Source organism: Mauremys mutica, chromosome 10 (assembly GCF_020497125.1).
Source record: "Mauremys mutica isolate MM-2020 ecotype Southern chromosome 10, ASM2049712v1, whole genome shotgun sequence".
NCBI classification, from domain to species: domain Eukaryota; kingdom Metazoa; phylum Chordata; order Testudines; family Geoemydidae; genus Mauremys; species Mauremys mutica.
This window is the reverse complement of record NC_059081.1, coordinates 9719020-9744560: the sequence shown is the minus strand read 5'-3', so window position 1 is coordinate 9744560 and position 25541 is coordinate 9719020. Positions and strand designations below refer to the sequence as shown.

Below are 25541 nucleotides of genomic sequence, written 5' to 3'. Positions count from 1 at the left end.
CTAGTATGTAGAAAGTAAATAAGCAAGTGTTATTTAATCCTTCTCATAACTAGGGATCACCAAATGAAATGAATAGGCAGCAGGTTTAAAACAAATAAAAGGAAGTGTTTTTTCACATAACACACAGTCAACCTGTGGAATTCCTGATGTTGGGAAGGCCAAGACTATAAGAGGGATCAAAAAAGAACTAGATAAATTCATGGAGGAGAGGTCCACCAATGGCTATTAGCCAGGATGGACAGGGATGGTGTCCCTAACCTTTGTTTGCCAGAAGCTGGGAATGGGCCACAAAGAACTGATCACTTGATGAATAGCCGTTCTGTTCATTCCCTCTGGGGCACCTGGCATTGGCCACCATCAGAACACAGGATACTTGGCTAGATGGACCTTTGGTCTGACCCAGTATGGCCTTTCTTATGTTTTTTCCCTCTCAAGTGAAGCCAGTAACCCTCTGCTGCCCTGCCCCTCCCCCCCCCATGATTTGCTATCACTCAGGATATGTCTACACTACATCTGGGAACAAGCATCCCAGTCCAGGTCCATGGCTTGTGTTAGTGGGGCTCATGCTAGCCCACTAAAAATAGCTGTGTAGACATTGCTTTGACATTGCAGCTTGCGCCGGAGCTCAGCTGTGAAGGCCCAATGATCCAAACTCCAGTCTGAGCCACATTTACACAGCTAGTTTTAGCGCATTAGTGCAATCCCCACCAATACAAGTCTGTAGATCTGTGTTGGGAGACTCACTTCCAGATGCAGTGTAGACATACATCAAACATTTTACAAAGACAGAGGGTAAGATCCTCAGGGTAAGAATCATGCTTATCTTCTTTTCAACAATCCATAACCCATCTAGTAAACTTCAGTGTGCTGTACAAATGGAGAGCAATGCCACTACCTACGGTAGGCCAAGAAGATGGGCAATATATGATCTAATAGAGGAGCAAGGGAGGATAAGATTGGTGTGGGGAAGAGGGAGAATTCAGTGCAAGAAAATACTGCTACTAATTCTTAAGCATCTGCTGGCAACACTGCAGAAGTCCATTTGTAAGTGGTAGGCCTACATATGATTCCTTAACAATCCTGCCACGAGCACCCATGAGTTGATACTCACTCCCAGCAATTTAAGACCCCTGCACTAATAAGCTCTATGGTGTATGTGAACTGAATGTGCATTTCACTTCACAACACGTCTAGGCTTACATATGGAATTTTACCCCATTATGTAGTCATGGGCCTGTGACTGAAAGAGTCATCTCGTAGTCTGACAGAGAAGAGAGATTTCATTTGATTTGTCTTGTCGAAGTATATTCCACACACATTTGCCATATTTAACTTGCCTACCACCAAGGACAGTTTTGTAGATAGAGGCTGGGATTCTGAACCTCTTACTACAGATTTTTCAGGGCTTTAAAAGAATTTATTCAACAAGCAGGAACACATATTCAACTATAAGAAGACTGGACATGCAGATTCTTTCCTCCCTCCTTCAGATAAGATACAATAGCATACACTGATCACACTCATGGCACGCACTATGAAAAATTATCAGCGCACAGTATCAATATTGTAATCACTGTGTCAGTTGTTTATAGTACTTCTCTGCCTGATGTTTCTTGTGGCTATCTCCTACATCTATACATTTGGCAACTCAGATAAACTGTACACATCATCTGCCATTCTAAAACGTGTGGTTCTTTCTGGCCTTATAATATACAAATGTGTAAGATGCCAATGTGGAGATTCTTTCTTCATGTTTTCTAGACATTTTAGACTTCATACTCACTTGTATCACCTCTCTCTAATTTAAATGTTAGCTCACTGGAAAGGCTACGACAAAGAAAATTCAGTCCATGTTACCCCTTATTAAGAATTTTCATAATCACAACAATCAGTCCCATTAAAATTATAAATATTGCTTTATTAAATTAATTGTATTAAACTCCTAGAAAGGAATTATATGATTTCAGTTACAGAATTAAATGAAGGAAACTCATTGCTGTCTTTGTAGTTCTCTAAATACAGATAGGAAGAAGCTGTAAGGAGTCCAGCTGGTCCAAGTAAAGGCAGGGAAAAGGACGAGTTCCCTTAAGAGATGTAAGGCTCAGAAATATAAAAAGTCCTATAATACAATGAAACTAAAAATTCAATGATGTGTCGTAAACTGTAACTGCAAGAGTGGACCATATTATTCAGCAATTTCCTTAAAGTTATGAACTGTGAACAGAACAACAATAGCTTACACAGCAGATCTCAGCTGTTCTTCCTTCCATCCCATCCCTCTCAAATAAAAATAAAAATAAAACAAAGTTATGAAATCAGCATTAAACTGTAAGGACAGGAGGGAAACTTGCCTCCATAAATACTAGAAATTCCCCCATTCCCATATCTATTATATAAAGTAACTAGCTGTTATGAGTCAGTTTCAAGTACAACAGGTGGTTGAGGCAAAAATCAGAATCCGTTCATAAGAACCGATACTGTAATACAGTAATTTGGAAGAGACAAACAAGTACCCAGAGCAGTGATTAGACATGAGTGCTGCTGTACCATAGACCTGATGTGCCAGTAGAAAATTAAGATGTCTCTATTTCCAAAAATTGAGGACATTCATTTCAATCTTGGGTAATCTAATCTTAGTGCAAAATAGATGCTATGACAGCTTTAGCAAAGAGAGGTGATGCAGCTTTATTAAGGCCAAAATCTTGTTCAGTCATCACTGTCACTTCCAGATTCACTCAGCAGCAAGTCATTTCCTAAAATAGAAGATAAAGTCATTGTATTAGTTCCATTAAACTAAGACTATTTTTCCATCAAGAAAAGTTCTTTTTTCACCCATCCAGTATTTTCTATTAGGAATTTAATACCAAAACATTTTACAGGTCTAAACACTCATCTGTTGTCTTAACTACTGGAGTGGGAATCTTAGGGCTAGATCACTTATATGTGACCTTTGAAAGCCCTGCATTACTCACACTTAACTCACCAGATTGAATGAGTTTGTGTACGGGAATTAGTGCAAACAGGCCCCAGCAGACTAGCTAGCTTCCCATCCACCTTCTGATACCTGATCAGCAGGGAAGCTGTTGGGAAATGCAGTTTCATTTAAAAAAAAAACAACAAAACAATAGGATACGAGTTATTGTTGTTTGCATGTATCTAAATGCCTCTTGGATCTGTCTGAGAGCAAAGCAGTTTCCAAATCAAGGTGAGAACAAGCTGTTCGACACACCTTTTCAAAAAAATAATCAGGCTGTGGAGCAAGACAGCAAACAAAGGATCAAAGGAAATATTTATGTATGCTGTCACCAAAAATTAATAGGAGTTATTTTACAATGAGACATAAGAAAAGTGACTATCCAGTGCATGCAACAGCTGTCTACATAACAGAAAATAAGTTCTCCCTTTTTTTTTCTTTTTCAACTTGGCAAGCAGTTTTTCTCCTCCTCCACTCCACCATCTCCTACATACAGGATAGAGGTTAAAGGGATACTGTCAACAGCAAATCTGTATTTTTTAAAAATGGGTTTGATGTATCATCAGCCCTTCTATTCCTCTGCCAAACTGGTGATTATGAAACTGCATTTTCCTCTATTAAAAAAAACGGAAACAAGGAAAGAATCTCTCTCCCCTTGTTGCTGGGTGAAATGCCTAAACAAATAGGAAAGGGACTAATGAAAGCAACTATACACAAAGTACTATCGGTTACTGCAATCTTCAGTATTACTTCAGAGGTCACTATAGGGAGATGAGAACAAGGGGTCAGTATAACGGGGGAGAGGGCACGCATGGATGGGTACCTCCCGATTGGTAGGTCAGAGCTTTTCAGATAAGAGTGTCAGAAGTTGATGGGACTCCCCTTAACAAAGCTTTGTGTTTTCACTTCCTTTGTTTTGCACCATGTCCTCAGCAAGCTTTATCTCTGGAAATGGTTACAGCATGGCCCTTTGCAGCAAAACACAGAACACTCTATCTGTGTCGGACATTAACAGTGAAAAACATTTGCTTGTAGTGCAGGAGGTGAATTAAAAGCATAGATGGGATTGGAAGATTATAAATATTAGACACAAAATTTAAGCTTAACTACTTGGTTATATCATTTGAAATCTTCTGCATTTTATTTTTACATTAAAAAGCAGAGATGGCTAAGAATCTACTCAAAAGTATTATTTCAATGTGAGAAGTATCATTAGGGTGGTTACAGTTGTACTTTAAATCATGTAGTTCTCCAAAATATTCTCCTTTACCCCTCTCCCCATCTAGTTCCCCAATTGGTGTTCTTGCCTCTTCCCCGCAGTCCACTCCAAAAAACAGGTCATAGCCATCCAAATGATCACAGCCTTCAAAAGCGGTTTCCACATATTTCATAAAAACTATATTATTCCTCAAACAAGTCATCTAATGCTCGCTAAAGACAACAGTCTCATAAAATCCAAGAGGTTGGAACAAATCTGGAGTTTTATGCCAAGGTATCCGCAATAAGACAAATCCCCCCCCCCCCGCAAAAAAAAGTGTTTGGAAAAATAACCCTGAAATGAAACCTACCTCCATTTTGTACTCATGCCTTGCAAAGGCCTTTTCACAGTTGCCTCAAACTTTCCAGAAAGATTCTAGCCTGCATGATCCCAGCATAAGAAGTTTCAGATAGACTGGCTGGTGCACATGTCTAAAACATGGAGAGCTAACTTCACCCAAGACTCTAAGGGTATGTCTATACTACCCACCGGGTAGAGATCGATCCAGCGGGGGTCGATTTATCGCATCTAGTCTAGACATGATAAATCGATCCCCCGAGTGCTCTCCCATCGACTCCTGTACTCCACCAGTGCGAGAGGTGCAGGCAGAGTCGACAAGGGAGTGTCAGCTGTCGACTCACCACAGTGAAGACACCGCAGTGAGTAGGTCTAAATACGTCAACTTCAGCTACATTATTCATGTCTCTGAAGTTGCATAACTTAGATCAATTCCCCTCCTCCTCTCCCCCACTCCACCCCGAGTCTAGACCAGGTCTAAGGAAGCACCTACATTACTTAGGCTCAACCAATTTAACGAACAGCAGAAGTTAAGTGGGGAAATAATTTCAGGAAAACAGTCAATTTTCACAACACTGATGGGCTGGTTGACACTATCAAGATGTTACTTAGGTTTCATTACAGAGTGCACCATGTACTGGGATATTAATCAGTGCTCCCATACAGTATTTAAGTTTTTGGAGAAGGGACCATCTTTTTGTTCTGTGTTTGTACAGCACCCAGCACAGTGGGGGCTGGTCCATGACTGGGGCTCCTAAGTGCTTCTGGAATTGGAATAAAAAATATCTGGATGAAAACTGCACCATAGGGGTGAGCAAACAAGAGATCTCAGGGATAGCAAGTCCTTGGGCATCTTCCTTAAAGGAATTTTTCATTTGTTCTCAGTTAGTAATTTCTGTCTAAAAGGAAATTAAACAGAGCAACAGCTGACAGAGTAGCTCTCCACTATTTTTTCAATGCCGTATTCTCTTACAGATACCTTAGCCCACCCATTTGCAGACCATGTTGTGACACAAGTTGTGGGCCTACATAATCATATTTCAAATGGGGATAAGGCTCATAGCAAGGAAAGGGCAAAGTCTTTGAGGCCAGGCTACCTAAAAAGGTAGATTCTATACACGTGGCAATATTAAGAGGTACCTATATTCCAGACATAGACCCCTACATTTTCAGCATTCTGCAAAATTTCAGCTGTATGACTTAATGAGAGTGATCTGACTAACCCCCTATGCCCCAAAAAATTCTAATTGCCACTAAATTTAAGGTAACACTGCACATAATAAAATACCCAACTAACCCCTAGGGCCTTGATTCTGCAGACATGCTCATGCTTAAATGTATGCATTTGAGTAGCCCCATTGAAGTCACACCTCAAATGTGACAACCACAACACAGCTTGATCTTAAGATTTGCTGTTTTAAACATTTGTTTATACAAGATACCGTTTGAGATGGAAGAAATTTCTATGCCGGACCCCTGACTCTGAACTCCAACACCCAGCAAATCTCCCAAGACTCATAGTCCACAGGCTACCTGTCTTGTTTCTCTAGCTTTCACTGCTACTTCTCCTCTCCTGCTGTGCTCCTAAATGGATGCCCCAGGAGCTCAGCAGGAGAGTAGCTGGAGAGCCATGCTCCACACAGCAGCCGGTGTGCAGTACCTTTTCATCTCAGATCACCACCCTGTTATGGTGCAGTTCACATTTTAAAGTCATTTGTGGGGAACTGGAGATGGCACAGATCCACAGAGCTGCTTCAAACGTTAAAGTAACAGAAGTAAACTGGATTAGAGTGAAATTCTAAGCAGGTTTATAGCTAAACCAGCATGAAGTTCCAGACCGCTCACAAGGGTCCGAGGACCCACCTCCCTCCCTGCAGAGCTCTTAAGGCCCACAGGGTTCCTGGGCTCCTTGCTGTGGTTTTGGTATTTCTGCAAGTTTAAGACATCAGGGTGTTTCACTATGACAGTTTTAACTGGTGGCATCAGCCACCTGTACTTGGGCGTAAAACTTTCAATGGGAGCTTTGCAGCTGTGAACTAGCCATTAGTCACTAAGATGGTTCATTTTATTCTCAAAAGTGTTTTTTTCTAAGTGTGTGTAAAATGGCAAGTTTGAAAGTATTTCCGTGTCTGAGCGAACATGACATGGAACTTTCTAAAGATATACTGATTGTAATATGAAGCCTATTTGCTTTAGGCCATGGAAGTTAAACCAAAAAATTTAGTCCTCTTGCACAATAATCAGATGTTTTCAGTCTAATCTTATTCTTGTGAAGGAGGTGGTATGTGGAAATAAGGCTTATAACAGAAACCTGATTGTAAGCTTAGCTACATCACCACAATATATAACTACCTTGTTACCAATTTTAATTCCTTATAATAGTGAAACACAAGAGAACATATATATTGTGTATATTTTCACTATAACCAGTGTAAGCTGTCAAAAAAACTTCAGTATATATTATCACTATGTAAATTAGGGCCTATGACCAAGTTTTTCCAAACTTGTGAGCCTGAAGTTAGGCACATAATTAAAAGTGTGGCTTTGTTTTCAAACAGCAGCAGTGGGTGCTCATCAATTCTGAAAAATCAGGCCCGGTTTATTTTGGTGCTAAGTTTGAAGACCATTACATAGGTGGTTGCTTGCTGCTGTTCAAACCAGTGATACTCTTCTTTCTAGGCAACAATATATATTAAAAAATCCCAGTTGTACTTTAAATATCTTAAGTTTGTTATAATTTTTTTCAAGCAGAACACTGTGAATTAGTTTTGGTTGTTGGTATCCTTCCATCCCTTCAACATGGAAAAAGTATGAAACATCCTTCCTTCCCTACGTACATAGGAGGGGATTGGCACCTTGTAGGTTAGAAAAGCCTCCATGAATCACAAGACTTCTGAGTGGGTTAGGACAGTGGCTCTCAACCTTTCCAGAGTACTGTACCCCTTTCAGGAGTCTGATTTGTCTTAGTACCCCCAAGTTTCACCTCATTTAAACTACTTGCTTACAAAATCAGACATAAAAATACAAAAGTATCACAGCACATGATTACTGAAAAATTCTTTACTTTCTCGTTTTACCATATAATTATAAAATAAATCAATCTGAATATAAATATTGTACTTACATTTCAGTGTATAGCATACAGAGCAGTATAAACAGGTCATTGTCTGTTTCTACTGACTTTGCTAGTGCTTTTTATGTAGCCTGCTGTAAAACTAGGCAAATATCTAAATGAGTTGATGTACCCCCTGGAAGACCTCTGCGTATCCCCAGAGGTACATGTACCCCTGGCTGAAAACCACTGGATTAGGATAACCCTGTCTTGTAACTGAGTATTATCAAGATAATATTATTCCAGTATCATCTACTCAGGAAATTATAAACATATGTTTTGGGAGTGCCTAAAGCTGTTCAAGCATTTTCAACACAAATTACTGCTCTATAGTCCCAATGTATGCAATTGTGAGGAAGCCAGTACGGCCTATGACATATTTTAAACTGCATCAGCTTTAATTTAATATCTCTGATGGTCAAGTAACTTTTAGCCCAACTTCTAATTCAGAACTCAACTGAACAATCAAACGCCAGCATCTCTTCCCACAATTTTAATTACAATAGAGACATAGTTACAGAGTCTCTGGTTTCCTTTTAGATTCCTAAAGCATGAGATTGTTCTTTTCTTAGAGCACTGTCTTCTGTACTTACTTAGTGTATTCATCATATGGCCACCACTCTCTTGAGATTTGTTATGACTGGCATCCATGTCACGGATAGCCTGTTGTGGTATGGCAGACATAGCAGGCTGTGGCTGCAAGTACGGCATTGACATAGGCAGAGAAGGCTTAGCCCCCTCATCTTCTGAATCACTAGAACTATTTTCACTGCTGGATGAGGAGGATGAAGAACTTCTTGATCCGGACGAACTATCAGAGCTACTCATCTGGTCCATGACACTGGCCTCAGCCTTTAGCTCTGAAAATAAGATGTAGAATAACTGAGAAACAAACCAAGAGGAGTCTCAGAGTTAAAGGAGAGGGCAACAAGAGAAGCGCTGCACAAGCAAGTGACTGTAGTTAATGTCACAATATTATTACAAGTCATAAGTGACTAAACTGAAAGACATTAGATCCAGGAGTGAAGTGTGGGACACAAGCAACCTGATCACCTACTTGTATGCTGTATTCCTCTCCTCCACTCCTTGCTGTCTTACTTTTAGGCCACATGCTTTTCAGAGCAGAGATGCATTAGGGTTCAGATAAGGCTGCCAGCCAAGGTGCTGCCCCCTACACGTCAGTGGGCAGCACAACCTAACTCACCCTTAATATCTGCCTCTGATTAGTAAGTCTCTTTTCAGGCTTTGTTTAACACCTCTGCAGATGTCTTACAGGAGTCAATAACTCAAGTTAGACTCAAGGGACAGATAGTGAAAAAGGGAATTGGTCAGTGGAACATCTGAAGGCGCAGAGGCAGCGGCTGGCAGCAATTCTGGCATTATAAACATGTACATGTTTGTCTAGACATTCATTGTTCTCAATCCCAAATTAAGCATTGTGGGATACCTGCAGCGATTGCCCATATTTTAAAATTATGGAACAGTTTCATTAAATCCTTGTTTATTCTTTTTATAGGTCTGGAAAGAATTTAGAATAGCTAGCAGGAAACCATCCAGACCCCAGCACACAATTTACTGTGGCCAAACAAGTAAATCTGATTGGCAGCACATAGGGACAGGGCTTTGGGATATGTTAGTCTTGGTGACGCAACTCAGAACAGGTTCTAAACAAAACAAACCATGGAGAAAAAGTCTCAGGTTTCTCATACACTTGAGCACCACTTTGTTTCTTTTGCAGCCTTAGGAACTTTTAATTGCCTTTTTGTGGAGTAAGACACTCTGGTCAAAGTTTGTCTAAATCACAAAGAAAAGACGTGTGCATAATGAGATATCTGGGGAAAAAAACTGTTTAAAAGAATCCAGAGCACCCTTGAGAGCCAATATCAATTCAGATCAATAAAGCTACCACCTGTTAGTGTTTGTACAGCAAGCGATTAACACCTGCTTTTCTCCCCCCATCCACTAAAAGGAAATAAAGCGTGTCTCCTACTGAATTAAATTCAAAGGTTCCTACCGAAACAGTCTCCCAAGAACATAGCATTTGGCATTGTTCTCAAGGATGGGATTTATGTAAGTGTTCAGTTGTCTCTTACCATATAGGGCACCACTTCTGCAGGTCTGATCTGATTTAGAAATGTAGGGTACTATTTGAATCTCTCTGACTAGATTTACATGATAATGAACTCATACAAATTTAGAGTTTTATTAAAAACTAAAAGAGTTATAAAGCATTTTAACCAAAGATTTGCTGTATGCAAAGGACAAAGAATGAGGAGGGACAGGTGGAGTGAGGAAGAAGTGGAGGACTGGCTGATTTGGCTTCAGTGCCACAATCCTACAATTGAGCCAGTAGCTTAAGACAGCAGCAGTGGGAGGACTCAGTGAGAACTAAAGCAATGCTAATCATGACCTTCAGAAAACTAAGAATTGATTTGATTCTCAATCCTATGTGGTTTCAAATACCGTTAGATTACTACTCTTGTCAAGACATCCATTGAACTTTAGAGAACATTGCCTATGTAACAGCTTCTAGTGTGCACCTCATTCAAAAAATCCTTGGCTCTCTTTATTTCTAATGTAAGTATTTCAGAAATTTTGCAGACTAAGTGACACAGTTGCCGTTTACCTCTCTCAATGTCGTCCATAGGAGAAGATGGAGACATCTTTTCTTTTGGTGGAGAATTTTTAACATTGTTTGGAGTCTTACTGGCATTTCGCATTTGCTGCTGTTGCTGCTCAATACGAGATTGAACCTTACTGCTTCCTTCAGCTCTGTATGACAGGGTGAAAAATTTTAATTGATTCCAGAGAACAATATTTAAACAAAATAAAACACACAGTAGTCTAAGCTGTGTGTGAAGCTATTCATTATGGTTTTTCTTAACTGTATCACTACAGTTTTAAATTTCAAAGTACACTATTACGGTCGTTCCCAAACTTTTTAACAAGGTATCCACCAACTGCATTTTGTCCTTTTTTGTGACCCACTATTACATATATGTACCCTCCATCCCAGCACACCACAACCATACATCTGGCTTGGTGCAGCCCAGTACAGAGGGAAGGCCCCGGGAAAAGGGGGGCCACCCCACACTCACCCTGCAGTGATGGCTCCTGTCCTGTGGGACCAGAGCCGGCTGCCTACTCCTGGCATTGTGATCTGACACATGGGATCACAGCGCTGTTCAAGTTTGGCCCAATGGCCCTTCCCACACCACCAGGCTTCCCCTCCACACCAGGCTGGGAGAAGTGTATATCTGCCTAGGCCAGGGCCCAGTGATAGATTAATCCAGCCCCTGGATATGGCAACCTATCTAGAACCTTCTTGGGACCCACCATTTGGGAAACACTGCACTACTACAATGGCATATAGTAACATATAGGTGCAGTAATGTACAACATCCATGGATCAGCAAAGAATCCTGTGGCACCTTATAGACTAACAGACGTTTTGCAGCATGAGCTTTCGTGGGTGAATACCCACTTCTTCGGATGCTTAGTCTATAAGGTGCCACAGGATTCTTTGCTGCTTCTACAGAACCAGACTAACACGGCTACCCCTCTGATACTTGACATCCATGGATGCCATTCATATTGGTCCTTTGACCTGATCCTCTACTATGCTGTTTCACATTTTCTTCAGTCATTCACTAACACTTCATTAGAATTCTAGTGGAAGTGAGTTATATGTGAACATAGCATCAGAATGTGCATTAAGGGGAATTACATACTCAGTAGGAGGAGAATGGGTCCTCAACATTTTGCTAAACTCTTTCACAAGAATTTATGCTATTTTATTTACACAGTTGGAAGTCAGAAAATGGCAGCAAGCAATTTCATTTGTGTAGCAAAAAGCTATTTTCCAAACTTACTATGAGAAAACAGTTATTGTCTCTTGCAAGGATATGCAATGTTTCTGTTCAAAACCCACCCTACCAGCCTAGACTTGAAAGCTATAAAGTCATTTTTTGAGAAAAATAATGACATGCTTTTTCATTCCATTGAACAAGAATAGGTTTTTGTAAGGACCACGTTTGAAAAAGTGAAATTTTGCTAAAAGCTAAGAATAGTTGGTAAGTATCCCAATTTAGACTTTCAGCTATTTCTAAGGGCTTGTCTTGGTGCACACCAGTGAGGGTGTAAATTCTAGTGCACATGGTCCCTACAACACACTAAAAGTTCTCTACTGTGTGTTGACATAGTCCTGTTACAAACTGTACTAAATGCATGTGCACTAGGGTCCACGTGGCCAGTTAATGCACGACATGTTGGTGTGCAGTAGAATTTACACCCCACCTGGTGTGCACCAAAAGACCATGTAGACCAGCCCTAAACCATTTTCATAATGAGTTAGGGACATAGCAGTTTATTTTGTAAACCACCTACCTGGTTTTCTTCACAGTGATGTTACTGCTCAGTTTCTCTAGTCGACATTCTCCAGTGTCATGATTGATAATTAAGATACATTCCTTTAGATAAGGCTTCTTGGAGCCTTTGAAAACTGTTACTGGTGGAGTTGAACCCTATTTAAATTGGAAAAAATATCTAATTAGCATTATTTCAATAGACTTATTTGTATAAACACAAAATGAGCCTTTACAGTAATGAAAAGTTCATTGTAACTGATCATTTCTAGCCTTTTAAAATCTGTTACCAACTAATTCAAGTGAAACTCAGATTAGTAGTAATTAGGGGTAAAATCCTGGCTCTACCGAAGCCACTGGAAGTTTTGCCATTGACTTCGGTGTGGCCTTGATTTCACCCAGCCAATCTGAAATAAACCAGTAATCTCAATCTAGTTTTTAACAGACAGGGGCACACATCACAAAACTACTGCCAAAACTAGAATGCGTGTTGGCAATATCAGAAGAGCAATCTGGGATTACAGGAGATTGAATTCTCCTCCTCAGTGGTGGTGCGTGCACTCCTACTCCTTTGGGATTGTGCCATAATGTCAATGCAGCAAAGGGGAAGGTTGCACAGCAGCCAATGTCCGTGCTGTACTTGTTTTATAGACAGAGAATTCTAGGGTTGTCAATTACAGCCTATTTCCAGCACAGTGAATTCACTTAATGTTACAGCACTTTACCTGACCTTTGTAATTCTGCATTTTCTGGTGCGATTATTTCTGTCCCAATGCTTTAAAAGCTACATGCATACAGCCTTGAAACAACAGCCAACTGAAAATACTGAAATGTGAAATGCTTCTATATTCAACACATATGGTGATTCAGTAAGAGAAGCCTCTCCTTTTCCCATCCCCTAATGATATTCAGCCCTCACCTCAATGTTTGGCAGCGTTATTGTCACCTGTTCACCTTTGCCAACTTCAAGGTCTCCTTCAGAGGATGTATCAATAGATGCAGGCTTGAAGTCATCTACGAATTAAAAAAACACCCTGATTTTCATGAGTCCCTTAAATATTGACACACAATCTAAAGGTGGTGAGTTTGGGGGGCATTTAAAATCAACAACTTAGTATCTTTGCTAGTGCAGAATCCACCATTCCCTTAGCAGATTTTTCCATATACCACAGAGCTCACAGTGAAGGTGGTTTTCCTGATATTCAATATAAATTTCATCAAGTTTTGGTGCTGAAGCTCTTTAAAAAAAAGTTGAAAGATTTTAATTTTGATTAATAAGGAAAGTTTCTCCTGTTCATCTCACGTTCAAAAAAATGGCCAAACCAGTTTGCTGATACTTAAAGAAAAACCCTCCAAAAAAGCCACAGAATTGCTTTTGGGTTAAGACCAACCCTGGAAAATTTCAGCCCAAGAAATGGAAGTTGCATACAGCTGTGACTAAAAACAGGAGAGTAGACTAGAAATACATATGCAGCCCTAACTATAGCATGCTCTTACTGTATTAACAGCATCAAAGGCAAAACCATATGCACTAGCAAGGTTGTGGTGGTTATTTTTATTTTTAAGTACATATATTTCTCTCTAAAATGGAATTGTTAAAAGCCACCATTATATGCTTATTTTAATCTCCTTTATTAGCAGTCATTCTTAGAAACCTAACAATGTCTCCATTTGTGCGGATATGGATTTCCCCTCTTTGCATGTTTCAAAGAACTGGAAAATTAGAGATGAACATTAGTTTGTTTCACCAGAGTTGTCAGCCCTGCCAACAAGGTCTGCTAATGATTGTTACCCAGCTAGCAATTTATTTCCAAGGTCCTAAACAAGCTCCAATGGTCTCAAGTTCCTGCTAGCAGCACCTTACAGAGCTAAGCACCACAGTTCTGGTCCTTCTTGTGGTAAGAATGAGATTATGCCAGTCTTCAGTGGGTGCTGCTGGGTAATTAGTATTTTGGCCAATCTTTTCAGAAATGGCTGACTAAATAAATGTCCAGTTTACCTACTTGTAAGAAGTGTAAAAGCTAAGATTACAATAACAAAGGTTAGAGAAAAATATGGCTTTTCTGTTTATTTTGTGCATTTGACAGCATTGTCAGTTTTGCTGATTTCCTTGCGTCTTTCTTCACAGAGTGACAGGAAAGAAAAACATTTTGAAACAGAAAAAAGGGATTGTAAAACCACAAAAGTCAGCAGGAAAATTTAAAGGCAAGTGTAGTTCTAGAGCCTATTTTTACTACTTCTTTTTTTAAAATACTGAATAGATTGCAAGTTACAGCACCCCTTTAAATACACTCACAGCTTTCAGGTTCCTCTCACACCCTCCTCCTCAAAGATGTGGTCAATTTTATTAAATATGATTCCACTTGCTCACAGAATATACATTATCTATCTCATCTCACTGTATGAGAGCACACAGGATAATCTCCAGAGAACATGTGAGACACGGAACCTTGGGGATCATTCTATAAATAATGAGACAGCAGAACAAAAGCTGCAGCCCTAAATTATCAGAACCATAATCCTAACAGCATTTGTTTCCTAGATACCTTCAGAATCTGTGAGAACACACCTCCCAGGATAGTAGTTATTATGTACTCAGGAAGGGCACACTAGCTTTGAGAGCAATATTGCCTTTAATCTTTGATTGTTGAGAGCCCTGCCGAAGCAAAGGGCAGAGCTTCACCCCAAACTCAGATTTTTGTAGCATTGTGCCAAGACTCGATTGTTTCCCAAAATATACCTTAATGCATGGTACATGAATTGAGTACACATGAAAGGAAGAACTAGATTAAGAACGCTGGCACTGTGTGAACTTTACCCTAAACTTTACCAGCAACACATCTGCTCATTAGTCTAGCTTGGAGTCTCTCATGAGCAATAACTGCAACCTGCTGTGAACTGTATGGTTTTATATTCAAGACACTGGATTTGGATTTGACACACCTAGGTTCAATTCCCAGCTCTGCCACAGACTCCCTGTATAACCTCATGAAAGTCACTTCATTTTTCTGTGCCTCAGTTCTACAGTTCATGGTTCTCTGTTAAATCCCTTTCTCTCATTCTTTCTGTTGTCTGTTTGGACTGTCAGCTCTGCAGGGTAGGAACTGTTTCTCACCAAATGTCATAAGAAAGAACATAAGAAAGGCCGTACCAGGTCAGACCAAAGGTCCATCTAGCCCAGTATCTGTCTACCGACAGTGGCCAATGCCAGGTGCCCCTGAGGGAGTGAACCTAACAGGCAATGATCAAGTGATCTCTCTCCTGCCATCCATCTCCATCCTCTGACGAACAGAGGCTAGGGACACCATTCTTACCCATCCTGGCTAATAGCCATTTATGGACTTAGCCACCATGAATTTATCCAGTCCCCTTTTAAACATTGTTATAGTCCTAGCCTTCACAACCTCCTCAGGTAAGGAGTTCCACAAGTTGACTGTGCGCTGCGTGAAGAAGAACTTCCTTTTATTTGTTTTAAACCTGCTGCCTGTCTGTACGGTGTCTATCTCAATGGGGCCCTGATGTTAGTCAGAGGCTCTAGGTGTTACCATAATACAAACAAAGAGTGCAGTAGCTTTGCCACATTTGATTCCTATCCAAAGCCCTCACCCTGTGCCCTCCTCGCTCTCCATGCTGAATCATGCCAACTTTTTCAAAAGCAAGTTAAAAAAGATCCAACATGCTCTCCTTCTGCCCCATCACTATCTTCTTTCTCCCAGCCACCAACAGCAGCCTGCTCCCCTACTCTAACCCCACCCAGCAGCCCCACTGACTTCATCTCCTCAACTTCTGATCTACCCTACCATCACTCTCAACTTCACAACAGGAAAATGTGAGGAGCGGGGGTTAATCTCCCTTACCCTGGCATCTGCCTCTCCATCTACTGCCCCATCTCTCAACCCAAAGAAGGAGCCATCTGCAACCACTATCTCAAGTTCATCTCCTTCAACTCCATCTGCCAGCATAGAGAGCATTTGTACAACATAGATAGACAAGTGTAGAGTTTACAGGGGTGTCGGGAGGGGTTCTGATTTCCACTGAGGTATGACCAGCCAGGCAGTGCCATGTCTGTGGGGAGTTATAAGGGAGCAAAGAGGGGGGTGTGGATTTTCCCTGGAGTATGACCAGCTAGCCACTGACGTACCCATGGGAGTGGGGGTGGGGAATCACAGGGGTGCTGGGGGGATGCTGACCTCCCCTGGGGTGTGACCAGCCAGGTAATTACATGCCCAGGGGAGGGGGATTACAGCGGTGCTGGGGGTGTGACCAGCCAGGTGGTGCCATGCCCCGGAGGGAGAGGGGGTTACAGGGGTGCTGGGGGTATGACCAGCCACGCATTGCCATGCCCCAGGGGAAGGCACACAGGGGTGCCAAGGGGATTCAGATCTCCCCTGTCGTGTGACCAGCCAGACAGCGCCATGACCCAGGAGGAGTCAGAGACGCTGGGGGAATTCTTATCTCCCCTGTGGTGTCACCAGCCAGGTGGTGCCATGCCCTGGGGGGGGGAGGGTCAAAGGGGTGGTGGTGTGACCAGCCAGGCGGTGCCATGCCCCGGGGGGGTGTTACAGGGGTGCTGGGGGCTATGACCAGCCAGGCGGTGCCATGCCCCGGGAGGGGGGTGTTACAGGGGTGCTGGGGCTATGACCAGCCAGGCGGTGCCATGCCCCAAGGGGATGTTACAGGAGTGCTGGGGGCTATGACCAGCCAGGCGGTGCCATGCCCCAAGGGGATGTTACAGGGGTGCTGGGGGCTATGACCAGCCAGGCAGTGCCATGCCCCGGAGGGGGGTGGTATTACAGGGGAGCTGGGGGCTATGATCAGCCAGGCAGTGCCATGCCCCGGGAGGGGGGGGGTGTTACAGGGGTGCTGGGGGCTATGACCAGCCAGGCGGTGCCATGCCCCGGGGGGGGGGTATTACAGGGGTGCTGGGGGCTATGACCAGCCAGGTGGTGCCATGCCCCGGGGGGGGTGTTACAGGGGTGCTGGGGGCTATGACCAGCCAGGCAGTGCCATGCCCCGGAGGGGGGGGGTTACAGGGATGCTGGGGGCTATGACCAGCCAGGTGGTGCCATGCCCCGTGGGGAGGGTTACAGGGGTGCTGGGGGCTATGACCAGCCAGGCAGTGCCATGCCCCGGAGCGGGAGGGGTTACAGGGATGCTGGGGGCTATGACCAGCCAGGCGGTGCCATGCCCCGTGGGGAGGGTTACAGGGGTGCTGGGGGGCTATGACCAGCCAGGCGGTGCCATGCCCCAGGGCGGGGGTATTACAGGGGTGCTGGGGGCTATGACCAGCCAGGCAGTGCCATGCCCCGGGGGGGGGGTGTTACAGGGGTGCTGGGGGCTATGACCAGCCAGGCAGTGCCATGCCCCGGAGGGGGGGGGGGTTACAGGGATGCTGGGGGCTATGACCAGCCAGGCGGTGCCATGCCCCGTGGGGAGGGTTACAGGGGTGCTGGGGGCTATGACCAGCCAGGCAGTGCCATGCCCCGGAGGGGGGGGTTACAGGGATGCTGGGGGCTATGACCAGCCAGGCGGTGCCATGCCCCGTGGGGAGGGTTACAGGGATGCTGGGGGCTATGACCAGCCAGGCGGTGCCATGCCCCGGAGGGGGGGTGTTACAGGGGTGCTGGGGGCTATGACCAGCCAGGCGGTGCCATGCCCCGGGGGGAGGGTTACAGGGATGCTGGGGGCTATGACCAGCCAGGCGGTGCCATGCCCCAGGGCGGGGGTATTACAGGGGTGCTGGGGACTATGACCAGCCAGGCGGTGCCATGCCCCAGGGCAGGGGTATTACAGGGGTGCTGGGGGCTATGACCAGCCAGGCGGTGCCATGCCCCGTGGGGAGGGTTACAGGGGTGCTGGGGGCTATGACCAGCCAGGCGGTGCCATGCCCCGGAGGGGGGGGGTTACAGGGATGCTGGGGGCTATGACCAGCCAGGCGGTGCCATGCCCCGTGGGGAGGGTTACAGGGATGCTGGGGGCTATGACCAGCCAGGCGGTGCCATGCCCCGTGGGGAGGGTTACAGGGATGCTGGGGGCTATGACCAGCCAGGCGGTGCCATGCCCCGGAGGGGGGGTGTTACAGGGATGCTGGGGGCTATGACCAGCCAGGCGGTGCCATGCCCCGGGGCGGGAGTATTACAGGGGTGCTGGGGGCTATGACCAGCCAGGCAGTGCCATGCCCCGGAGGGGGGTGTTACAGGGATGCTGGGGGCTATGACCAGCCAGGCGGTGCCATGCCCCGTGGGGAGGGTTACAGGGGTGCTGGGGGCTATGACCAGCCAGGCAGTGCCATGCCCCGGAGGGGGGGGTTACAGGGATGCTGGGGGCTATGACCAGCCAGGCGGTGCCATGCCCCGTGGGGAGGGTTACAGGGGTGCTGGGGGCTATGACCAGCCAGGCAGTGCCATGCCCCGTGGGGATCGCAGGGGGGTGTTGATCTCCCCAGGTATAACCAGTCAGGCCGTGGGGGGGTGTCACGGGGTGCCCGGGGGGGGATGCTGACCTCCCCGGGAAATATGACCAGCCAGGCACACGGGCGTGGGGGGAAGTGATTCACTCCGAGAGGGTCAAGCACCTAGCGCCCAGACCCGCCCCCGCGACCCCCTCACGGCGCAGCGCCGGCCCGTCCCCGCCCCCCACTCACAGCGGACGGTGTGGAAGGCGCAGCGCGGCTGCTTCTCGAAGCTCTCGCCCAGCTTCAGCACACGCTCCTTGGGGTCGAAGAGCTGAGGGGCCGCCCCGTTCATAGCGGCTCCGCGAGCCGCCTCACACCATCGGGACCCCGCGCAGCCCCCGCCGCCGCGGAACATCCCCTCACCGCCGGGGGGCGGGGCACCGCCCAGCACAGGCCACGCCCACCCAGCCCCCTGACTGGAGGCTGCTTTCCCTGGCTCCGCCCCCTCCGAGGGGAGGGCTGGCGCCTGGAACGGGCAACGCCCACCCAGTCCCCCTACTGGATGCTGCTTCTTAGCTCCGCCCTTCTCATGCTTTCGTCACTCGTGGGGCAGAAACTACAACGGCACGGTCGTGACCCGGCGCGAGGCATCCGTATGCAGATTTCACAGAGGGACGGTTAGGGTAGGAGTGGGTCTGGCGGCTCCCTTCTCCGCGCGGTTGGGCTCAGGACGCGGATATGCAAATTACAGTAGCAGGGGTACGCTGCGGTTGGCTAAAGACCGCTGTGACCTCATAGCTGGGGGGGAGGGGAGCGGCTCACGACCGGTCGTTATAACCCGCTGGCCTCGGTTTTGGCAGAGTGGGGCGGGGGAGGCAGCGCCACCTCGGGGGCTGAGGTTCGAATCCCCCCTAGAACCGCGCGACGCGGGGGCTGTAACTTTAATGGGATAGGGCCGTTTAGGGCTCCCCCTCTCCTGGGGGGCGCTATCAAGGGCTCTTGCCGTCCTGGGGGAGGGGAAGGGGCGCGTCCATCCTCGGGTGGAGGGTGACCAGACAGCAAATGTGAAACATCGGGACAGTGGGTGGGGGGTAATGGGAACCTATATAAGAAAAAGACCCAAAAATCAGGACTGTCCCTATACAATTGGGATATCTGGTCACCCTAGGGGAGGGGATATGAGTCCCTAGCTGGGGCTCTTGATTGCAGGGTCTGATGGTCACTCATGCCAAGCACCCACCCTGGGGAATCTCCCTATTTTCCCCTGGGCCTTGTCACAAGGGAGCTTGGTGAGGAGCTGCCTCCTTGTCTAATCCTGCTGCTCTGGACGGGTTTGGATCCTCAGGTGCCTCCCTCTCTGGGTTCAGCATCTTCAGGGCCAAGTTGTGTTTGATCCCAGGGTAGGGGTTGGTGGAGATTTCACCTCTGGCCCCTCCATTGGGAGCCTGGCCCCAGGAGTTGTGAGAGCCAAGCCATCCATTTGAGTCACCCTTACCTAAGGCCAGCTGGCACCACCATTGTCTGTTGAAAGGTGAAGGTGGAAATTTGCTGCCTACATAGGAGCGTTTCTAAAGACTTAGGGACAGATCCTTAAAGGTAGTTAGGAGCCTAACTTTGAGGAACTGAGCCTTAGGCACCTAAATACCTTTGAGGAGCTCAGCCGTACATGCGTTCCTGACTTGAGACATTATCTTATTTTTAGTTTTCCCCACAATAAACCTGCAATGCCAAAGTTTCTTTTTTACATTTTATTTCTGTAGAATCATTGCTTTGCCAGTTACGGCTTTTTTTTAATGTAATGAGTTGGCTAAGTATGTGTGTGTGTCACCACTGTTCTGTATGGAATAGAGCTGAAATTACCCAAATGTGTGTCCTAGACACCCACTCAGCTGCTGGCAGTAAGGCAGATTCTCCTGATTCATGTTTTTGGATAAGGATGATCTGAGTTGTATTCCCATAGTTGCCAGGAATTTTTTTTTTTAATAATACAGGCATGATAAAGAAGAGGGTGGATTTTATTTGTTTTTTTCTTCAGGGAGAGACGTTTGTGTGGAGCAAGGTGATAAAAGGAGACAGAAGCCATTTTGCTTGGTTTTTTGAGACGTGTTCCTACCTCTAATGCATTTATAAAGCCAGTTTTGCATGGAACTAAGCCATACCTCTCGATGACCACAGCCCTCAAATAACAGGACATTTATTTTTAAAAAGTGCAAGAGGCTTAACCTAACATTAATCTAATCCACATTTTCCTTGCATCAGAACAGTCATTATTTTTATTACAGTAGTGCTTCAAGGCCCCACACATCTCCAGGCCCCAAATGTGCTAGACACTGTACCAACACATATTAGGAGACAGTCCATGCACTAAAGAGGCTTGCAGCCTAAGCTAATGCAGTTCTCTTTGCAGGGCTGGGGTTTAAATAAAATAAATAACGGGTGGGAGAAAGGAAGTAGTCATCCTGTTTTATAGCTGGGAACTGAGACACGGAGAGATTAAATTATTTGCTGAAAGTTACACAGGACCTCTCTCTGAGAGCTAGGAATTCTCAGATCCCCTGAGTCCCCATTCAGTTCTTTAACCATGAGATTGTCCTCCCTCACTTAATTTTTTTTATGGACAAGTGCCAATATTCATCCATTTTAAGAGAACAATTTCTTAAGTAGCACCTGGCCCCATTTGTGCCACTCAGTCCCCATGATGAAGGAAGGGCAAGCTGAGCTGAAAGTTACTGTGAACCTAACCCTGTCCCAAACGGTTTTAACATTCTTATTTTATTGCATTGTCTTGGGAGTCCGTTGTGTTCTATAACATAACTGCTATCAATAATCATGAACGATGCATGTGTAGACACAGCCTGTTAGAAGCTCAAAATACATTTGCTTCTCCCGGTGATTTTTGTCCTCTCTCAAATATGTCAAAGTTTGATTAGCAGGACAGTCTTAGGAGGATGAGATAAAAGCTCAATCTTGTTTCTTCGTTGTTCCTGTTCACCATCATGCCTCTGGCCAAAAATCCTATAAGAACCCCTGTGAATCAAATATGCCCTGTGTGCATACATACCAAATGCAGATTTACTAGTACTTCTTCTGTGGACAATGTCATTACTGATCCTCCCTTTGTTAAACAACTCTAGGTATGATACACCGTATATTAGCTACAAAGCACTGCATGTTAAAAAGTTTTGCGCTTAGCTGCTTTTGTTTACTGACTTCTTTTATTAAAATATAGCTGACCCATATAAAATGAAGCCAGCAGCTGTGGATTTCAGAATTTTGGCACTGGCCGCTCAGGTCACTGAAAGCTCTGATCAGGATGTTCCTGTGTTGCTGTTGAAGTTAAAAGGTAAATAATTGATTCTTAAGGTATAAGTAGGGAATGCAGAAGTGTAGACAGTCATTTTCATGAACCTATATAACTGACAGTCAAATTGTTCCCTCCTTTGAGTATATCCACCAGGGCCTCCACAAGATCAGTAACGTAAAACTGCCTGTAAATCTTCCTAAAGTGACGATTTACTTGGGAACCACACATGAGGCTGGGATCTGAACGGAAGGGAACCCTGAGGCCAGTAGAGGATTAGCCCCTATGGACTTTTTCTCTGCCTATCGCCTGCTGCCAGTACAGTTCCTGTAAAAGTCACACTACTGTGGGCAGGGACGCTGCACCTGGTTAAAATCCCTTCTGTGAGGGGTTGTGGGCACAGAGTTAGTGGGATTGGGAATGACTGCCTGGAAGTGACATTAAAAAAAGCTGAACGTTCACTTATTTATATTCTCTCTCTCTCTCTCTCTCTCTCACACGCGCGCGCTTCCAGCAAGATTTACCCTGGCGGTGTTCCTTCTGCATATGGGCAGTGGGTGGGGTGTGGGAGCTTGGTCCAGCTCTGAAATTTGACTGTTGTTATAATCAAGTTAATAACGGTTTTCACAATGGATTTTCATCTTGGTTTTATATGGACTAGCAAATTCATACATATGGGCTACCTGCCAGATCATACATATACTCTTGCTGCACTCTTCTAAATCTGTAACTAGAAAGCAGGAATATGATCTTTAATTAGATATAGTATCTGTAACCATACAAGTTAACAAATTATAGCCATTTAAAGTATGTTTTACATTATTGTTACTGGGTTTCTTTTTAACAACACTGATCTCAGATGTATATTTATACTCAGCCTTTTATGTTTTGAAAAATAACTTCCTTGTGGATCAGAAACATATGCACAATTTTTTTCTCTTTCTTCCTCCCAGAAATTTTAAATAGTACATCTCTGGGAAGTAAAGAATCGCAGAAAATTAAACAGGACCTCTACTATTATAATCTTGTTCAATACTGTATGTTGGTCCTTAAACAAGATTACTCTCGACTGCCTGGGGGCTGGGCTACTGCTGCCCAGCTATCAGAGATACTGAGGTAAAATGAAAAGCAGCGGTAAAGTTTTATTCTTGTTCTCCTTCTCATCTTTCCTCTCACTATTTTCTTTTCAAGTTCTTCTAACAGACTCGCATCCAAAACAAGGCTTGTTGCGCAGAAAATGTGAGGGTGAGAGTGCAGGGAGCAGTCAAGGGCAGAGAGAGGTCAGGCAAAGCGTAACTGATTGGCATTGTGTTTCAACGTGCTGGGTGGATTGTTTGGTGGGAACAAATATGTCAGATTTACCCTTGTTTGTTTATAAATTGTCCTCAAGTGGATCATGATTTTTACCAACGTACTGCTTATTCAGAGTTGTTCACATGCTTCTTGTAAAGAAACTTCAGTCTCTGGGTCATTGACAAATCGTTCTTTATTTATTTTAGATGTGTAGAAATGCTTTAAAAATGGACATTATCCATACGCTCTAGGTACCCTGGCCATCACGTAAAAATGTACCACAAATAATATCTAAATGCAATAATTCTACCTAGTATAAAATCACCACCAATGAGCCAGGCAACTTAAAATTCAAATCGCCTTCAAACAATCTCTACTCTCCTCACCCACAAACTTGTAAATTCTGGGTCAAATGATGAGCTTTGCAAATTACCCTGAAGTTTTGGATTTAAGTAGGGAACAAATTCCTAGGCAGTGGGGTCCTTAGAGCAGCTTTGTCTCTCTAATACCATCTCCTAGGTGTGAGTTTTGGTATTAGAAGTTTGCTAGAAGCTTCAAGATCAGACACCAAAGCCACATCATAATGTTTCTATTTCCGACTGCATGATCCAGCTTTTATAAACTGATTCTGCTTCCAGACAAAATTAATTTATTTTGTGACAAAACAAGTCTTGTAACTAAATGAATCTCAGTGGTTCTCCTGGCATTGGCTTTCTGTGCACGGTTCAGATTAACCACTCATTTGCACAAATATTCACGGAAAGCTACCAGAAGAAGGTGGAGGTGTATTTCAAAGCAAAATTTACAAAATGGTCATGAATAATTTTCCTCCGTTTTCCCAGCTCTAGTGCAGAGCCTGGAATAAAAAAATTGCCCATTTGTCTGACTATATGACAGTAATTATTTCTAAAAAAATTCCTCCAAAGATGCCCAAAACAGTAATACTGGATGAGGGTTAAAGTGTAGACCTGTAATACTGATTCCTAGCTCACCCACACTCTTAAAAAAGAGGAAGGTTGCAGAAAGTATCCCCCCAGTTATTTGTGAATTTGTGCTTTTATTTGCATGGTAATTTTTGGTTTACAAAACCTGCCTCCAGTTCCAGATTGATTTTAATCTGTCTGTCTGTCCTGGTTTTCTAATGGTATCATAATATCTTAGAATTGCATTGAGGGTATGTAGAACAGATCAGAACAGGTCCCAGAAAGCTAATGAGCAGTATGACCCAGATATGGTTTTGGCCAAGACACGCCGTCATAGATAACAAATTCTCTCTCTCCAACAGCCTAATGATTCTTTTCCTTTGAGGTAGATGTCTTGGAGCTAGTTGCAACAGTTGTCTATCTTTCAGTCTCAGATTGCATTTATTCACTTGCTTTTGTCCAACAGACCCTGCAAGGTTCAGATCTGTGTGCTCTTTCTTTTCAGTCAGTGTTGTGTGGGACTGGAGGTGAAAGAAGATCCTGAAGAATTTTACAATAAGTTACTTCCTTCAGCTGTCGATAACCTCCTGTTTTTGGGAAGACGTCTGCAAGCACGGTTTATCCGAGCAATCAAGGTATTCAAATTGCTTGGTTAAGAGAGCACCATGAACATTTTGTAATCAATTGACAGTGTTTCCAAACTCTTCTACCAGGGAGGATTTGATTTAAATCAAATTGAATTAAATCATGATTTAAATCACTAGTCAGGAAGATTCGATTTAATCATGGTTTTCTATATAAAAGTGCATTCTTGTTGGTTGTTATAACCTTAATACATATTCTTCACAAGTCAGAGATAGATGTAGGTTTCATTTTTAGAAGGTACACACTATACATTTTTAAACAGTGATTTATTTTGAAAACTTTTCAGATTCGTTTTACAGCTATATCAGAAATGAATGATTGTTTGGTTATTTCATTTACCAAAGGTAAATGAAGCGGATATTATGAAGTCATTGGGAGGTGAACTATCTCCAATTCAACAGGTTAATCATTAATATTTGGAGGATTTTCTTGCCATGCTATATTAGGAGGAGAACATCACCAGACAGACATTTAAATTGTTTTATTTAACTAAAACAACGACGTTAAGTATTCTGGATTTTTTTATTCAACAGCAAGCATATAATATTTTAACAAAACAAGCATATGTTCCTCGCTTCTCACATTTATCTCCAGACTTCTTCTCCTCATTCAGATCTATTCCGCCCCCAACAATCTTCTATTTATTGAACTGTTTGAAACTTTGCACTTTTAGAGAGAGGTAAGGGATTGACTCTGTGAACACATATTTGCAGAGGGACAATAGAGTTGAGGTCTGTTATTTCTCACCTCTATATATTTATTTAATATATAAATAAATTGTCCGGGAACGGTGAACCGCGGCCACGGGGAGCTGAGGGGCTCTGTGCCTGCAGACACTCCAAGTAAACAAAAGGTCCCAACCCGCCAGCGTCTAACCCTGACGGCTCGGGAGCCAAAGTTTTCCAACCCCTGAAATATAGGGTCAGCTTATGAAACGGTCATACAGTTTTTGCTATTTTTACCTATCCATTTTGGGGGGG

The 25541-nt window shown here is 44.1% G+C and overlaps 2 protein-coding genes across 10 annotated transcripts in view; one reads left to right on the top strand and one right to left on the bottom strand.

Annotated features, from left to right (window-relative positions):
- Nucleotides 1-1897: 1897 nt before the first annotated feature.
- EAF2 (ELL associated factor 2) lies at nucleotides 1898-19123 on the bottom strand. Its single transcript, XM_045032655.1, has 6 exons — nucleotides 18649-19123; nucleotides 12925-13019; nucleotides 12028-12164; nucleotides 10268-10413; nucleotides 8235-8501; nucleotides 1898-2753 (listed from the first exon to the last, which is right to left on the bottom strand). The coding sequence occupies exons 1-6, from the start codon at nucleotides 18812-18814 to the stop codon at nucleotides 2707-2709; spliced, it is 858 nt and encodes a 285-aa protein (XP_044888590.1). The 5' UTR covers nucleotides 18815-19123; the 3' UTR covers nucleotides 1898-2706.
- The window catches only part of IQCB1 (IQ motif containing B1), a 25415-nt gene continuing 18819 nt past the window's right edge, over nucleotides 18946-25541 (top strand). For 2 of the 9 annotated variants that reach the window (XM_045032648.1, XR_006582680.1), the window contains exons 1-4: nucleotides 18975-19052; nucleotides 21629-21742; nucleotides 22654-22816; nucleotides 24422-24551. In XM_045032648.1, coding sequence (XP_044888583.1) covers nucleotides 18989-19052; nucleotides 21629-21742; nucleotides 22654-22816; nucleotides 24422-24551 — 471 coding nt within the window. In that variant the 5' untranslated portion in view covers nucleotides 18975-18988. Of the gene's footprint in view, nucleotides 19159-19237; nucleotides 19298-20237; nucleotides 21534-21628; nucleotides 21743-22653; nucleotides 22817-24421; nucleotides 24552-25541 lie in introns of those variants that run through there. The other 7 variants (XM_045032651.1, XM_045032650.1, XR_006582681.1 and 4 more) reach the window with 7 other exon arrangements.

Coding starts and splice junctions, on each gene's coding strand:
- EAF2 (XM_045032655.1), bottom strand. CDS start 18,814: ATGTTCCGCGGCGGCGGGGGCTGCGCGGGGTCCCGATGGTGTGAGGCG. Junction 10,414..12,027: donor ATCACTGTGAAGAAAACCAG/GTAGGTGGTTTA, acceptor CCTGTCATACAG/AGCTGAAGGAAGCAGTAAGG. Junction 2,754..8,234: donor CCATATGATGAATACACTAA/GTAAGTACAGAA, acceptor CTTCTATTTTAG/GAAATGACTTGCTGCTGAGT.